Here is a 15,901-nt window from a genome sequence, read left to right as displayed (position 1 = left end):
ACGATGAACTTCCCCTTGGTCCTCTCCTAAATGAATTGTTTCATTCTGGGATGCAGAATAGTGGTTTTCTCATTCTTTTTTTCCTCTAGATTGATTGGAACTCTTAAAAGAAGCTTTCTTTCGCAACTGTAGATGAACTACATAGAGTTCTTCCTAAAATGGGGAGGGAGTCAGTAGTTTTCTTTCCTTTTTTTTAACCTATTTACAGAATAAGGAGTTGGTGTAAATAGTAATCCATAATGTACTTTTTGTTTTCCTATCTTAACATTTCTCCCCACCCATACCTTTTTCTTCTGCCCTTCTCCCCTTGGCAACGGCTACCTTTCTCCGCGCTTGGACATGAACTTTCCAACCACTCCGCCAGGAGGCAGTCGTTTCCTCCACGCCTGCACGCAGTCGCTCTAGCTTAAACCACACTGTCTACTGCCAGTTGTCTCGTTAGTGTCGAACCTGTCCACGGAGGCGCTCTAGGCTGCAGGGAGGCCGTTTGCATTGCGTGGGAAAGGTTTGGAGGACGCAGTCGCCTCGCTGGCCCTCGGGCGGTTAGCGCTTCCGGGGTCGGAGGGTGCGCGGGGTTGAAAGCGGGCCGCTCCGCCCCGTCCCCCTCCCAGACCAGCAGAGGCAGCAGCCGGAGCAGCCGCCGCCTGCGCCCTCTCCCGCCCGCCCGCCCTCCGCCCGCCCGCCCGCCCTCCGCCGCCCTCCACCCGCCCCGGGGTCTCTTTCCCCCTTCCTCCTCCTCCTCCTCCACCCCCCCCTTCCTCCTCCGCCCGCCCGCAGGGCCCCCCTCGCCTTCCCGCCCGCCCCTATTGTTCCGCCCCCGGCCTCCCGCCCTTCCCCTTCCCGCCCGCTCCCCTTTTCCCCCTCAGTCGCCTCGCGCCTGCAGGTAAGCTTAAAAATCATCCTTCCCACCCCAGCTGTAACTTCTATTTTGCCTCTTGTTGTCTTTCTTCGCGGACTCCAGCCCTCATCTCGAGCCCCGGCCTCGCGTAGCCCCGCGTTAGCGCCTACTCCCTCACTTTGCCTGGCTGGCCATTCACGCGAGGCCCTGGCTCCAACGCGGCCTAGTAGGCCTCGCGTGAGGCCTATATTCCCCCTCCCCCCGCCTTTTCCCGGTGGCGGCTGCGCAGGAGTCAAGGAGGGCGCGCGCGCGGTAGGGGGGGCGGCGGTGGATTTGTTGGTTGAGGGGGGTGGGGGGAGGCGATGGCCGGCTTGCTGGCCGGGCGGGTGAGCGCGGCTCCCCGCGGGGGTCAGGCGCTGGCGCAGCCACACGAGGAGGCGCTGCTAGACCGGCCCCTCCCCCTGGATCGCAGCGCCCCCCCCTGACCGAACCGTTTATTTTTCTCCCCCTCTTTCCTAGACGGGGGAGGGGGGGACTTTTTTTTTTTTTTTTTTTTAGTGGAAAATGCCTGGATGACCGAGGGGAGGGGAGGGCTGCGAGGTAAAAGAAAGGGTAGACGGGCTCCCAGTTACCGAGTTACTCCGGACGTTGTCTCGGGGTAACGAATTTTGAAATTCCAAAATGCCTGCCGATATAGACCCAGACCGAGCTATTTATAGGAGAAGGGGTAATGGACTGCAGGATTAGCAGCTGGATTGCTGGGATTGGGCTCATTTTTGGTGATGTAGTCGGGAGAAAATTACGGCAGGGGTTTCATGGATTATTTGGATGATTTGGGACTTAGAAATGCATCTTTGTACCTTAATTCTTCAGAAATGGGCGCAGATGGGTTTCCAGGTTCTTTCTCCTTCGAACTTGAGCATGTTACTGATAATTTGGGAAGTGCTTTCCTATAACATTTTGAGTGGGCATAAGGAATTAAACCCGGTTTGCATCGTATTTCATTTTCAAAAGGAAAATTCTTATAGACGTAATGTTTTATCACCAAGCACTTTATTTTTGTGAGAGGAAAGTACTGAATTGTGGGATTTTGCCAGCTAAACTTAATTATGTTTTGGAATTGGAGCAATGAAATGCTTTGGATATGCAAGGCCTCGCCTCCCCCCCCCCCAACACACACACACACACACACACACACCTTTTGTGTGCTTATGGCAGTGGTAGAAGAGGGACAGTTGACCATAATCAGAACGGTGCACACACTTAAAACTTTATGAGCTTTGCATTTTAGAACACGATTTATAAAGGTGGCTGGTTTTGCAAATGGGCCTCTGGTGGCACACAGTGGTTATAGTGTAGTTGCTAATCAGCTGGTCCACAGTGGGACCCACCAATGTAGCTGTTTGATTCCATAATTTTATAGCATTGGAACCCTTGGGATACCCTCCGCACCCTCGCTCCTATAGGGGAGTTAAAATTTGAAATCAACTCCAGAGTTTGGTTGGTTTTGTGAAGGGAGAGGTTTTTGACAGTGATTTTTTTTGAAAGGATGGGTGCTGAGGATGTTATTGAAGAAAGCTAACAATTTGGGGACCCTCCTTTAGAACCTGAAGAGGAAGTATTGAAAGTAAAGGTTTGTCTAAAGCCACAACCTGTTTTTGACACACATCCAGATACTCCACAACAGGAATGTTGTGAGCATAAATTATCTTGGCAGACAGGTGCGGAAGGCACATTATTACTACCATTGCTGCAAAATGTTAGCAGAAATTTTGGTTTTTTTGGGGGGATAAAAAAATTAGGATTTATTCAAATTTAGTGAAAACAGAAGCAAAGAAATTTTTTCAAACCTGTGTAATTTTCAAGTTGGATTGGGAGAATCATTTCCCAAAGGAGAATGTGGAACTTCATTTACATTGGAAGCATTTTGGAATAGTTGTACCTTTTTTAGTAGGGTCGTTGACTCCGTCTTTGAATGCCATTTGATGCCATCTTTCAATGTAGAAATTTAAAACTTGTGCCACCCATCTTAGTCTCTTCACCTAGAAACTGCTGCCACTGAGAACAGGGAGCAGATTGAGAACTGCCTCATGATTTCCAGGTGTTTCTGTATCCTGTTAGGGTTTATTCTGAAGGACAACTGGTGCATGTTCAGCAGTTCCTTTAGAACAGTTGCCAATTGAAGGAACCTTCCTCTTGCTGAGAGTCAGCGAAACCCTACCTCTAATGAGAGCAGACCTGAGAGTCTGCTTCCATGCTCTGTTACAGAACCTGAGCTGCAAATGTGGATCATTGTATGGTTGTGATGGATGTGTGCAGACTGCTATCTGATAAGTGGATATTTAAAGAAAAAGAATCAACTAGAAAGCCATAATGGTGAAAATAACCTTGGGAAATAGTTCCTGCTGGGTTTTGTTTTTCTTCTTCTGATTCTTGGTCATGTTTTTATTTCAGTTTTTGGCTTTCACCCCCACCAGTGACCAAAGACTTGACCACTCAAAGTCCAGCTCCCCAGAACACTGCTCGACATGGACACCGGTGTGATTGAAGGTGGATTAAATGTCACTCTCACCATCCGGCTACTTATGCATGGAAAGGTATGCACCAGCTGCTTGGGAAATTGGGTCATAGTAACTGCTAGGGGAGGGGCCAGGAAAGAGAGGGCACGCATGTTGGAGCTCATCAGATTAGCGCTGTGGGATGTCTGGCTTTAGCACTCTTCTCTAGCCTAATAGATGCGAATGCAGTGGGAAAATGGATCGGCTGTATTAGGAAGCTCCACTGAGTAGACAATGTAGCTAGAAGCTAGATGTTAAAGAATTCTCTCTTGGAAGAGGGGCTTGCCGAAATATGTTGATAAATTGGACCTGTGATAGCCCTGTCCAGTTATAGAAAACTTTAATGAGGGCAAAATGTTTCATATTATTAAAACATTAAGTTCCTACATAGTAAAATCTTTCCATTACTTTGTTTAGCATAGGAAGCAATAATTGGTTAGTTGGACAGTAAGATTTCGTATCTTTGTTAACCTTTCTCCTGAGTGTTCTCTTATTCACACTGTTGACACTAGTTTCTTCATTGCAGGAAGTTGGCAGTATCATCGGAAAGGTATGACAATTTCACTTCCACTCTCATTACTATTTAGTCATTCTTGGTTGAGATAGCAATTGGATGATGGAGCTCACACTTGACTTTTCTCTTACAGAAAGGAGAATCTGTTAAGAAGATGCGGGAAGAGGTGAGTTTGGGGTTCTGGGATAGTTAACCATGGGAAGTTAAGAACTGGAAAAGAAATAGAATGAGATTAGAAAGAAATATCGCCACAGAAGGCAAAGATGTATTTCTGGTTTATCTGTAGTGATACATAATATGCTTTGGAATGTTCTGGCAAATTTCAGGATTCTTCAGGCAAAGTATCTGCTGTAGACTGAAGTGATGGTGACTTTGCCTTGTATCAGAATTATGTAGTTAGCCCTTTGCTCTTTTTATTTAGAAGGCATTACCATATATACCCGAATATAAGCCAACCCAAGTATCAGCTGAAACACCTAATTTTACCACCAAAAATGTGCTGAAAAACTCAGCTTATACTTGAGTATGTATGGTAGGTAGCTTGCAAGGAGCTGGTGGTGCTAATATGATAAGCATTGGGCTGTTAACCTACAGGTCAACAGTTCAAAGGCACCAGCTGCTCCACCAGGAGAAAAGAAGGCAGATTCAGTCTCAAATGATTGTTTTGCTATGTGCCAGAATTGTCAGTATAATGTCTAGCTCACAGAATCTATAACACAGTGGTTAAATCTCTCAGCTGGTACCTGAAAGGTGGGAGGTTTGAATCCTGAGCTGGAACAGTGGCACAGACACTTTCTGAGAGATGTAGTAACTTGGAAACTGTCCAGTGGGGTTGCTGAGTCACAGTCAACTTGGTGGTAGTGGTGGTAAAAATGCACTTTCTGATTAACTTATTTTGGTTCTATTTCTTTAGAGTGGTGCACGTATCAACATCTCAGAAGGAAATTGTCCTGAGAGAATTATAACTTTGGCTGGACCCACTAATGCCATCTTTAAAGCCTTTGCTATGATCATTGACAAACTGGAAGAGGTTTGTTCTCGTTTCCTTTTGGTCTGCATTCCAAAGTGCTTGGTTTTGTTCTTTTAAAGGCTTTCAAAATTTAGGGACAGACTGGATTATAAAAATCTGTTAAGTGTGGGGTCCTCTACTCCGTCTCAGTATCCTATTTGTAATATTAAAAATCACTTGAACAATGAAACAGATAATATTGCTAAACTGTTTCTAGGGGATCAGTGGGGAATTACTTGAATGATACACCAGCACATTTATTTTTATTTCTCAGGCACATGTTTTTATGTAGATCATCCATGCTTTAGTCATTTTTACTGCCCCTTAAGTCGAGTAAACTTTCTCAGGCCCCTAATAAATACTCATATACTTTAAATGTGAGTATCTCCCAACACGTGGTGCAGTAATTTTTTTTTTAAAGGTCGTTTCTGGGGAGATATGTCTGTTTTCTGGGTTATCTGAAATGAAATATTCATACCAGAGGGAGTCTTAGGAAGAAGGAAAGTTTTTTCCAGCAACAACCTGGCTGAACACTCATTGACCTGGGTCTTGTCCTCAGCCCCGCCCCCTTTCCCCACACAGCACTTGAAATCAACACCAAACAACGCTGGGAAGAGCGGTTGGACCTACAGTGCCAGAAATCTTATCCTTGTTGGATCAAAAATCTTTTATTTTTGATCAGCAATACTCTGTTAGGCTAGAGCTGAGTCTAAAAATATATATTTTTAATTAGAAAAATTGATTCTCTAACCAAGTAAGAAATCTATCCTTGAATTTAAGGTGGGGTGGGGAAGGTGTGGCTCCTACATGGACAGTAGGCTGAGAAGCGAATGATGTTTAATGAAGGCTGGCTCTTTGGATACAGCAGATTATAAGGGCAAAGATTGGTTTTACATCCTTTGCAGTCTTCTAGATACACTGCTTTTTACATAGCGATTGAGGCCAGTGCTCTAAACCATAATTTCACTAGCTTTATAATAGTAATATTGGCACAGTTGAGACCCTGGTGAAGACTGTAATCTTTCTAGTTTTTTCAATATCTTAGCCAGAAGACAAAATTGATGACTTGATTTGACATTGTTATTTCACATTTCTCTTAGTCCTTAATTTTCACTTCAATATTGTTTTCCTTTGCCCAGTCTGTAATTTCTAAAATAATAAGTTTTTCCCTACAAAGACATAAGTACTCTTGGGGTGAAATAAAATCCTGAGGCGTTTTTATCTTCACTTGAGAATAGTAATTTTTGGGTGGAGGGGACTGTGTTTGCACATTTCAATTTCTTTATAAGGTTAAGGTGACTGGTTCTTGCATGGCAGTATGGATAGCTAGGAATCTGTTGAAACTTGATCCTTCTGGTTTAACTTTCTTCCTTGTATAGGACATCAGCAGTTCTATGACAAATAGCACAGCTGCGAGTAGGCCCCCAGTCACCCTGAGGCTGGTGGTCCCTGCGAGTCAGTGTGGCTCTCTCATTGGGAAAGGTGGTTGCAAAATCAAAGAAATTCGAGAGGTTGGTAATTTTTGTTATTTGAGAATTTTAGAAATGTCATTACAATTTTGTAATTTTAGAAATGTGGACTAATTATTTAAAAGTGACTGCCTGTTAGCTGTTGGTAAGGATAGCTAGGAAAAGTTTGCCTTTGAGGTTAAAGTGTTTAAAAAATTAAAGCCATAAGGATTAGATTTTGATCAGATTGGAAGTGAAATCAATGCAGTTGCTGTCCATATATTTAAGGAGCCCTGATAGGCTGTTGGTAAGTGTTGGGCTGCTAACCAACCACAAGCTTGGCAGCACAAACTCACTTCAGTTAAGGGAGAGAGATTGGGCTGCCTGCTCCTGTGAAAATGTACAGCCTCAGGAACCTTGGTCACCTGCTCAGGATCTATGAGTCAGATTAACCCGATGCCAATGGGTTAATCCATGTTATTTTATAGCTAATAGAGTTGAACAGTAACTCAATGTGAAAAAGTTATACTTTCTAATTTACAGCTAGTTGCCATTTTCTAAAAATGCTTGGGTAACATGGGCTATATAGTTTTTTCGTTTCTACATCGTCTAGTTTGATAGATATGAACAGCTTTTGTTGGCCAAATTTCTAAGCCATAAAAAGCAAAACACAAAGGCACATTGCGGTAGTTGTAATGCTGTTCCCATAGAGGCGATTGAAGTTACAGTGAATTATGGAAGCTACTGTTTTATGTGTTGGGTATTGGTATGAAACTAGAAGGATAACGAACTTGTGTTTGGGGAGTATATTGTATGAGCCTCCAGAGTGGGGATCTTAAGGTTTGATCATTGATGTATTCTGAGCCTGGTACTTAAAACAGGCTGGATGTAAAATTTTGTTCAGTAAGAGTATGAAAGGTGAGTGGTATATGTGGGTGTAATGTTTGACCCTAGAAGCTATTATTAGCTCAGGAAGTTATCTAGAAGGTTCCTTTTTTGATCCAGTTAAATTTAGGTTTATTCTTGGCACTCAGAGGCTAATTTATTTTTAACCAATTAAATAGTTCTATCTGGAATAGGGAATAATAGGAATGGGGGGGGGGATAGGAATGGGGTAAATAGCTACTGAACTTTAGACTAAAACTGCAGTTGGGAGGGATTGAAAGAGCATGAGCTCTTTTTGTCTGATTGTGAATTCCTTCTTTACGCCCAGAGTACAGGGGCTCAGGTCCAGGTGGCTGGAGATATGCTTCCCAACTCAACTGAGCGGGCCATCACTATTGCTGGCATTCCACAATCCATCATTGAGTGTGTCAAACAGATCTGCGTGGTCATGTTGGAGGTAAGCCTTCAGGCTCATGCTGAGAACTGGTGGTTGGGAATTCTGGGGAGTGGGACTGATTTACGTATAGTCAGAGTAGAATTAGTGACGCTGTTAGAAACCAGGAGAGGTAGGGAAGGTTTTCCAAGTTTATGTTTTCTCCAGCTTTGACTTTTTATGCTTGTGATCAAAAATAGAACTGCTAAGCAACAGTGACCTTTTGGGTCACAGTTAATTCTTGGCAGTTTGATAGGGCAGGATGCACTTGTTGGACAAAAGGTGTACCTGAGAGTAAAATTACCTTCTAGGATTATAATCTTTTGGTGTCAAGGATTGCTGACATATTCTTAAATTTTGATTTTGGTAATTAGAAATAACTATTTTCCAAATCATAGTGATATCTACACTAGAGAAGTGTGGTCATACTGTTATTTCTAAGTGACTTAAGAATAGGGGAAATGAAGGTGTTTGGTTTCCTTTTTAGTTGCTTCCATGTTGGAGAAAGTAGAATTTTCAAGGGTTAGAAAAACTTTAATTAGGGATTTAATCAATTAATAAGACCGTTATCTTTAAGATGGTCCTTTATTTTCTGTTTTGATTTTTTGTTGTTGTTCCTCTTCAGACAAAAATTCCAGCAAAAGTATACCTAGGGACAAACAGGTTTTTTTTTTAACAAACAGATTTTTATGTTGATTAGATTTACTATAAGACTTAAAAACAGTGCCTAAGCTAATACAGGGCTGGCAGCCGTCTTGAAAGGGATTATGTTGTCCAGAAACCATTTTACATTAAAGGCAAATATGCTAAAGATGTTTGAGATGAGATTCTGGCCAGAGACCACTGCTTGTAGGTGAGGGGGTAGAAATAACACATTTTTTAGTTTAACTGACCTGTGTGAGCTTAAGCCACACAGCTGAAGCAGCTTTGAAACCTTATCTCTTTTTGTTTTTTTCCCCTCTGACTCTCTCCCAGTCCCCCCCGAAGGGCGTGACCATCCCGTACCGGCCCAAGCCGTCCAGTTCTCCAGTCATCTTTGCAGGTGGTCAGGTAAGAACATTCTTATTGGTAGGCTAGAATAATCAAAGATTATATTTGAAATGTGGACTTTGCCAGCACCACACCAGGCCACTCTGCATGCTTGCTGAAACCTGTACTCTGGCCATAGTTTGACTTGCTTTTAGTTTTTTTTATTTTTCATACTGGAGAAAGCTATGGATGCCATGCCCTTAATTTAATTTCTAGCAGGCTGTGGAAGTTTTGTAGGCACTCGGAACACATATTTTTTACTTGATAATTTAAAGTGGGCTGGCTCAGCTGCTAATTAAAAGGTTGGTAGTTTGAACCTCTGAGCCACTCCACAGAAAGATGTGCCAGTCCACTTTCATAAAGATGTGATGTGCAGCCTTGAAAACCCTGTGGGGCAGTTCTACCCTTTCCTATAGGGTTGCTATGAGTCGGAATTGGCAACGGGTGGTGGGTTAGAAGAAAGGGCTGAAGTACTTATTGTCACCACTCCCCCTGTCCCCACCCAAACCATAAATGTGTGTGGGGGTTGATCTTTAGAGGTCTGAATAAAGGTAGCAGTGAGCTGGACCTCTGAAAGAGATTCTGGATGGTGGTCTCAAAATGGACACCATGAACTTGAGAGTCCTACAAACTTCCCCTTCCCCCCACCTCACCTCCCCTACTCCTACCCCTTCACTCCCAAATTCAGTGTGTCGTTCCCCAGGTTCTTAACCTCATAAACAACTGGTTTGAACCCACATGGCATATCTGAAATCAGCTGGGGTAAGAGTTCAGTGTGCAAGAATAGAAGGCTGGGGAGAGGCAGCAATAGCATGCTGGGCTTTGGTGCTGCAACTACGCTCCAAAGCACTCCCTTAGCCTCGACTCCTTCCTCTCCCAGGTAAACTTGATCATTGGCATGTGGTTTATCATACAGTCAGGTGATTGTGGCCAGCGGAACTGACCAGCACCACTGTAGTTTTATGCTTTGGTTATGTCAAGGGTAGGTAGGCAGGTCCGTTTTTTGTAAATAGTGACACTTTGTTAGCTTCCCAGGCTCAGGCGCCTTTTTCTGTTTGGGGTGGCCTATTACAAAAACACAGCTTTTCAACTTTTGAATTGGGAGCCATTTGTAAGGAAAGCATAACTTTTTAAGTCGATCTCAGCATAAAACTGAAGAAGGTTTTGAGGATCTACATTGCTGTGTAATTCTGGGAGTTTTCACTAGAAGTTAAGTCACGGCCATCCCTTAGGCCAGCAAATTTGATACCTTGCTTTTGGTAGTAACCAAGTTTGGTTTGGTTGTAGGCTTCTCAGTGGTAGGATTCTGAAAGGGTTAGAGATAGTGTAGCAGGGAGAGGTTTCATGTCCCCTCCTCCCCAGGAACTCCAGCTTCCTGCTCTTCTGGATTTCCCACACCCATTTGGGATTACAAAGAGTGCTGTGTGGCCGAAATCCTCTACCTGTTTACAGTTCTTGCTTAAATTCCCTTTTTCTCCTTTCCCTACCCCGCCCCCCCTTTGCCCTTTGCTTTCCCACCTCCCTCCCCTTTATTCAGTTGACCACCCTCTAAAAGCTTGCAGCTTCTGCCATGAGTGGCTCTGCCATGGATCATGCCCACGGGCCTTTTTAAGCGAACCAGTTCATGCAATGTCCACAGATGGACTTGTCTTTTGTTCCTTTGTGGAAAAGTGGGCTCTGGAGGGGTTCCACTTAATCCCACACTGACTAGGAGTTGGCATCAGCTGCCCTACCCCATCATTCTTGTTGAAGTAACCCAAAGGTGCAGTGTGAAAGCTGCCACTAGGTAACTTTTTTTCTAATTTTTATTTTTTTAATTCACCCATTACAGCTCGTTTCAAATTGTGTTGTGAGCTCCTTTTTAAAGGAAAAAAAAATAAACAACTTTTTTTGTGTGAATTTCATGCTGGTGACAAGGTGCCGGATTGACAGCCCTGGAGACTGAAATCCTCTATTTATCCACAGGACAGGTACAGCACAGGCAGCGACAGTGCGAGCTTTCCCCACACCACCCCGTCCATGTGCCTCAACCCTGACCTGGAGGGACCACCTCTAGAGGTGAGAGGGGATGTTCAGTCTCCAAGGCTCACTCAATCCTTCCGCCTCAGCTGAGACTGCCAACGCGGGGGGCCAGTGGCGCTGGCGATTTTTGTGCTGTGGACACCACCTGTCCACGGGGACCTGGACTGACCCCCCTCACCTCATTTCACACAGGCCGCGTAGCCCACCAGATGGTAACACCAACTCTCTATTTTTTTTTTGGTTTTTGTTTTTATTTTTTTGGTTCAATCCCCTCTTCCCCCTTTCCCATTCTCCCACCCCATTTTTACCTTCCTCCTACCCCTACCTGGGTGTACTTTGGGGGTACTGGCCACTGTGATGTGAGAGGCTTCACATCTTGAATAGCCACTCCTTCCCTTCCTGATCCCTTTCCTTTCCTCCTTGATCCCTACCCCCCACTGCCCTGAAGACTCAGCTCCCTTTTTGGGAGGTTACGGTGTGGGGGGAGGAGGGCATAGTGGGAGCTGCAAGTGCCTTTTATGGCGGGAATGTGGGAGAAGGCAGGAATTGGAGCGCTGGGATTTCTGTGTTCCTCTGGTCAGCTCCCCTAGTATTAGTGATCCAGCCTAGCTTCCATTACACTCAAGCTCACTAGGCAAATGTAGAAAAAACAGATAGGAAACGGGGAGATTTTTAAAACATGCCATGCAGGTTTGTGCAGATACCAGATCATTCAAGCCACTGTGAATGGTAGAAGGGTTGGGGTGGTGAGGGACGAGACCTCTTTCTTAGGCTAACTTGTATGCAGGGAGGAAGATGGGGGGCTTGGGCAACTGAGGCATTGTTTAATCCCATTCCTCTGTTTCATTAAGACAGATAATTTACCTTTGATTGCAGGGAATTTGGCTCCTTTTATAGACTTTCTGGAAATAGTCATCTTAGTGTTGAAAGACGACCAACTTGGGTCTGACTGTATTTGTGAGATACTGTTTGCTGCCTCAATCCCTGGCCTCCCCATTCTCTAGTTCAACTCTGGCTTCCTGGCTAGTTGAAATCTGTTGTTAGTCCCACTGGGTGGCTGTCCGTGACTGGTTTTTAATAGGAACTGTTTTCCTCCTTTTGTAGGCCTATACCATTCAAGGACAGTATGCCATTCCACAGCCAGATGTAAGTTTTGTTTTCACTTCTTGTTTCAAAAGGCTCCCTCCCCCATCCAAAATTGTCTCTCAAGTAGCCAGAAGTGAGTTGGGTCTTAAAACAGCTGAAACGTTAAATTGCTTTCCTCACAAGGTGAGCCTTGTATTTTCAGATTGTACATAACAAATCCTTAATCCTGTGTAGTAGCACTTAGTTTTGCCTTTCGGCATTTGAGCCCCCTATAAGTGCCACATCCCACAGGGGATTAGCTTCTGTCTCCCATGCTCCAGATTTTCCTGTTAAAAGGTAGACTGCCATTGGCTCTCTTGGCAGCAGTTTAAATTGGGAGTGTACTGTGTGTGCCTCATTGCATGGAGTTCTCCTTTCCTGGGTTGTGGGAGGTCAATTGCCCTTGTGTTTTCCTCGTCTGAGGTGACAATTTAACACACATTTGGAGAAGAGTGGGGAATGGGGTTATTATATACAGGGGTATACAGGGGAGGGTAGGAATACAGTGGAGCATCTGGGAATTCCTACTCAAAACTATTCCTTGCCACTAAAAACTAATATTTAAAAGTGCTGACTTCAGACTAAGGACACCTCCTTGTGCACTTTCCTTTATCCTTACTAATCCTTTCAGGAGCTTAGTTTTAGATGTGGGAACTTGAATTTGCCTTTAGGTTAGTGGTCAGCACCAGGATGAGGCAGACCAGTAAGGGGATTGTTGGATAGCAGCCAAGGGCATTTTATAATGATGAAGATTTTTAAACTGATTAGTGAAGCTCATTGGACTTTGTGGGTTGGTTGGTGGGTAAACCTAGTTTGCTTTCTTAATATCTCTCCTTGCAGTCTCCCTGCCCTCTCATCTCCTTGTCTCATCCCAATACTGACAGAACCCTGCATGGTTTGTTTTCCCTAGCACTGCTGCACAGTTTGTTTCCCTAGCCTGTCTGTGCTTGTCCCTGGGGCAACTGTTGCAATGGCTGCAAACACCTTTAAGTAGCCCACAAGGGAATGGTTGTTGGGCGGGTGCTGCTGCTTTTATTCACACACCTAAAATGGTCTTACTTTATTCTCTCCCCTGGCACACTTTCTATTTCTAACCCTTACCCTTCATCTGCCCAACCCCAGAATTGCGATTCAGGCCACGCCTCTACCCTTCACTGGAGTTTTAGTAGCATCAATGCTGGGGACCAAGAGCTGCATTTTTGCAATTTGAATGTGCTTGAGTGCTGGCTCTGTTACTCTCCTAATGCCAACTTCTGTTTCCTCCCTGCAGTTGACCAAGCTGCACCAGTTGGCAATGCAACAGTCTCATTTTCCTATGACGCATGGCAACACCGGATTCAGTGGTATGGATACCTCAGTGTTTATTTCTGTAAGGTGTAGTGCAAGGCAGAGGCCAGACCCAAGGTCTCTGCTTGACATCTGTTTAAAACAAACTTGGTTGCCCAGCTTCCTGCTGGTTTAAACTTGCCCGTCTACTATGCCCAAGGAGGTAATGTGTTTATTAAAGTGTTTTTTCATTTGGGATGAGTTACTAAAAAAAAAAAAAAATTTTTAAAGCCCTGGAAGGTTTGGGGGTGAGGTCTGGGGATGCTTGTCAGGCAAAAGGGTAGGCTGATATTTCTTCTATCCACCTTGACTGCTGCCCCCTTAATCTGATTGGCACCCCCTTCCCTTCTCCCGCTATTCACAGACCTGGGTAGAGACAATCCATTTGTGCCAAATTGTGTAGTGGTTTTTGTTTATTGGTTTGTTTTTGTTTGGTTTTGTTTTGTTTTGGGGTTTTTATTTTTTAATTTTTTCTGTATAAGGAATAACTTGTCCGATAGGGTTAGGATGAGACCACCAAACTCATTTTCACTTGTATCTTAACAGGCATTGAATCCAGCTCTCCAGAGGTGAAAGGCTATTGGGGTAATGATTAAAAAAAAAATCTGTAGTATTCTGTTATATTAATAAATTGGTGGGAGTCTTGTTTCACTGCCCATGAACCATACCAGCAACATGCACATGGCAGAGAGGAGCTGAGAGAGCAAAGGGGTGGGCCTAGTGCTCCCAAGGGTCCTTTGATGGATCTGGCCAACCCCCTTTTAAAAAAATGTAGAGACCAGTAGCCACAGCTGAGAGCAGGACTAGGCTTGAGGGTTAGCTACTTGGCCTGGCTGAGTCCAGGTGTCATGGAGATGGGCAGGATGTTTGCTGATGGGTTTTTTTTTTCTTTTTCTTTGGAAAGTAAAAACCAAAAGTAAATGAGTTAAAGACAGGGAATAAATCTGGAGAAATGAACTTCTCTCACCTGATTGCCATTTCATTCTATCTGACCTTCAAGTTTAGGATAGAGGTGGGGGTTGTAAATCTGATACAGGTAAATTTAAAGTAGCTGCATGCGTGCCAAAAGTCCATGGTACCCAGTAGCAGGCATTACCCTGGCACTGGTGCTCCTGAGCCTCAGATAAAATTGGGACACAACAGCAGGAAATGCTAAGCAGAGAGGGAATAGAAGGTGCAGAAGGATCCTCTCGGAGGATCCCATAATCCCCCTGCCCCTTGCTTCCACCCCAAATGCTGGGCTTTGCAGGAAATGGCATGAAGTCAGCTCTTGGAGGGGAGTGTACAGAAGAACCTTTTTCCAGCATAATTTCTACGCCCCCTTTCCCCTCTTTCCTCCCTGGAGGCTTCCAAGTTAGTGGTGAATCCCAACAGCCAAATGCTGGGTTTCCAGTTTGTTTTCTTCTGTTAGGTAAATTTGCAGACCAGTGTGGGGTGGTAGCCTGTGCATTGAACTTCCTTGCTCTCTTCTGTCTTTTAGCAGGTTTGGATGCATCTGCTCAGACTACTTCTCATGAACTCACCATTCCAAATGATGTAAGTGGACCTCTTGAAAAGTTTCATGCCAAACAATTTTTTATGTAGAGTCAAAATTCTCTAAAGCCTTGAGCACAAATGGTCCTTGAATGCTAAGCCACGTGTGACTACTTAAACATTGAAATGGCGAATAATTAATTCATGTTTATAGCCGCACAAGCCTTAGGAATTGTTCAAAGTCACATGTTTCTTTGAACAGTACAAGCTTTTTCCTTTATTCTAAGATGGACGCTTTAGAAATTAATGAGCCAGAACTCTTGTCAGTATATAGGAAGGTAGTAATCATGGCAGAATGAGTCCAAGGATCGTGTTTCTAAAATCTGAAGGTAGTTTGTTCCTTCATCTGCTCTTAGCTGCCTAACTAGCTTTGTCTTGGCTTGGCTTTCGTCTGTCATGGGGATGCTGTTCTGAGCAGTGAGAGTCTTGCTTTCCTCCCAATGGTGCGGAGGCTTTGTTTGCAGCGGGCTAAGTGCTCGTGCTTGACCACTGACTAGGAGGCTGTCTGTCTGAATGCACAAGATAGGCTTGGTAACTGGACGAAAGGTCGTGAGCCTTGAAAATCCTTCAGAGCACAATTCTATGGCACATATATGTACAAAGTGGCCTGGGCAGTACCGTATGTACTCATGAATAAGTTGAGTGTTTCAGTTCATGTTTAATGCAGCTTTTGTGGTAAAATTAAGTGCCTTGGCTGATATTCGGGTGGCTTATACTTGAGTATATATGGTAATTGGCTTGACTAATTGACAAAGACCTTGAAGGCAGCTGGCCCCAAGTGTGCTCTGACCCCTAGTAGTTACATAAAACCAGAGTAAGGGTTATGGCATACAGAAAGCTTCCTGATTCAGAGGTCTGGGAAGAGAGGTGCGTAGTCAGCAGATAGTAGTTTCCACTGCCTTGTTCTGATGCTGTGGGATATAGGGTAATGGGTGGTATGGAAAGCTTGGACCTAGCCATGTAACTATTTGTAATTTGCTGTCTTGTTTTTCTTTTCCAAGTTGATTGGCTGCATAATTGGGCGTCAAGGCGCCAAAATCAATGAGATCCGTCAGATGTCTGGGGCGCAGATCAAAATTGCGAACCCAGTGGAAGGATCTACTGATAGGCAGGTTACCATCACTGGATCTGCTGCCAGCATTAGCCTGGCTCAATATCTAATCAATGTCAGGTAAGGGGAA

The 15,901-nt window shown here is 44.3% G+C and overlaps 1 protein-coding gene across 22 annotated transcripts in view; it reads left to right on the top strand.

Moving 5' to 3' along the window:
- Positions 1-688: 688 nt before the first annotated feature.
- The window catches only part of PCBP2 (poly(rC) binding protein 2), a 21,437-nt gene continuing 6,224 nt past the window's right edge, over positions 689-15,901 (top strand). The window contains exons 1-14 of one of the 22 annotated variants that reach the window (XM_075551584.1): positions 689-883; positions 3,316-3,435; positions 3,923-3,946; positions 4,044-4,076; positions 4,824-4,940; positions 6,299-6,430; positions 7,581-7,709; positions 8,649-8,735; positions 10,680-10,772; positions 11,841-11,882; positions 13,132-13,204; positions 13,734-13,772; positions 14,668-14,723; positions 15,722-15,891. In XM_075551584.1, coding sequence (XP_075407699.1) covers positions 3,367-3,435; positions 3,923-3,946; positions 4,044-4,076; positions 4,824-4,940; positions 6,299-6,430; positions 7,581-7,709; positions 8,649-8,735; positions 10,680-10,772; positions 11,841-11,882; positions 13,132-13,204; positions 13,734-13,772; positions 14,668-14,723; positions 15,722-15,891 — 1,064 coding nt within the window. In that variant the 5' untranslated portion in view covers positions 689-883; positions 3,316-3,366. Of the gene's footprint in view, positions 884-3,292; positions 3,436-3,922; positions 3,947-4,043; positions 4,077-4,823; positions 4,941-6,298; positions 6,431-7,580; positions 7,710-8,648; positions 8,736-10,679; positions 10,773-11,840; positions 11,883-13,131; positions 13,205-13,733; positions 13,773-14,667; positions 14,724-15,721; positions 15,892-15,901 lie in introns of all 22 variants that reach the window. The other 21 variants (XM_075551583.1, XM_075551585.1, XM_075551586.1 and 18 more) reach the window with 21 other exon arrangements.

This window comes from Tenrec ecaudatus, chromosome 6 (assembly GCF_050624435.1).
Source record: "Tenrec ecaudatus isolate mTenEca1 chromosome 6, mTenEca1.hap1, whole genome shotgun sequence".
Lineage (NCBI taxonomy): Eukaryota > Metazoa > Chordata > Mammalia > Afrosoricida > Tenrecidae > Tenrec > Tenrec ecaudatus.
This window is presented reverse-complemented; position numbering and strand designations above follow the sequence as displayed.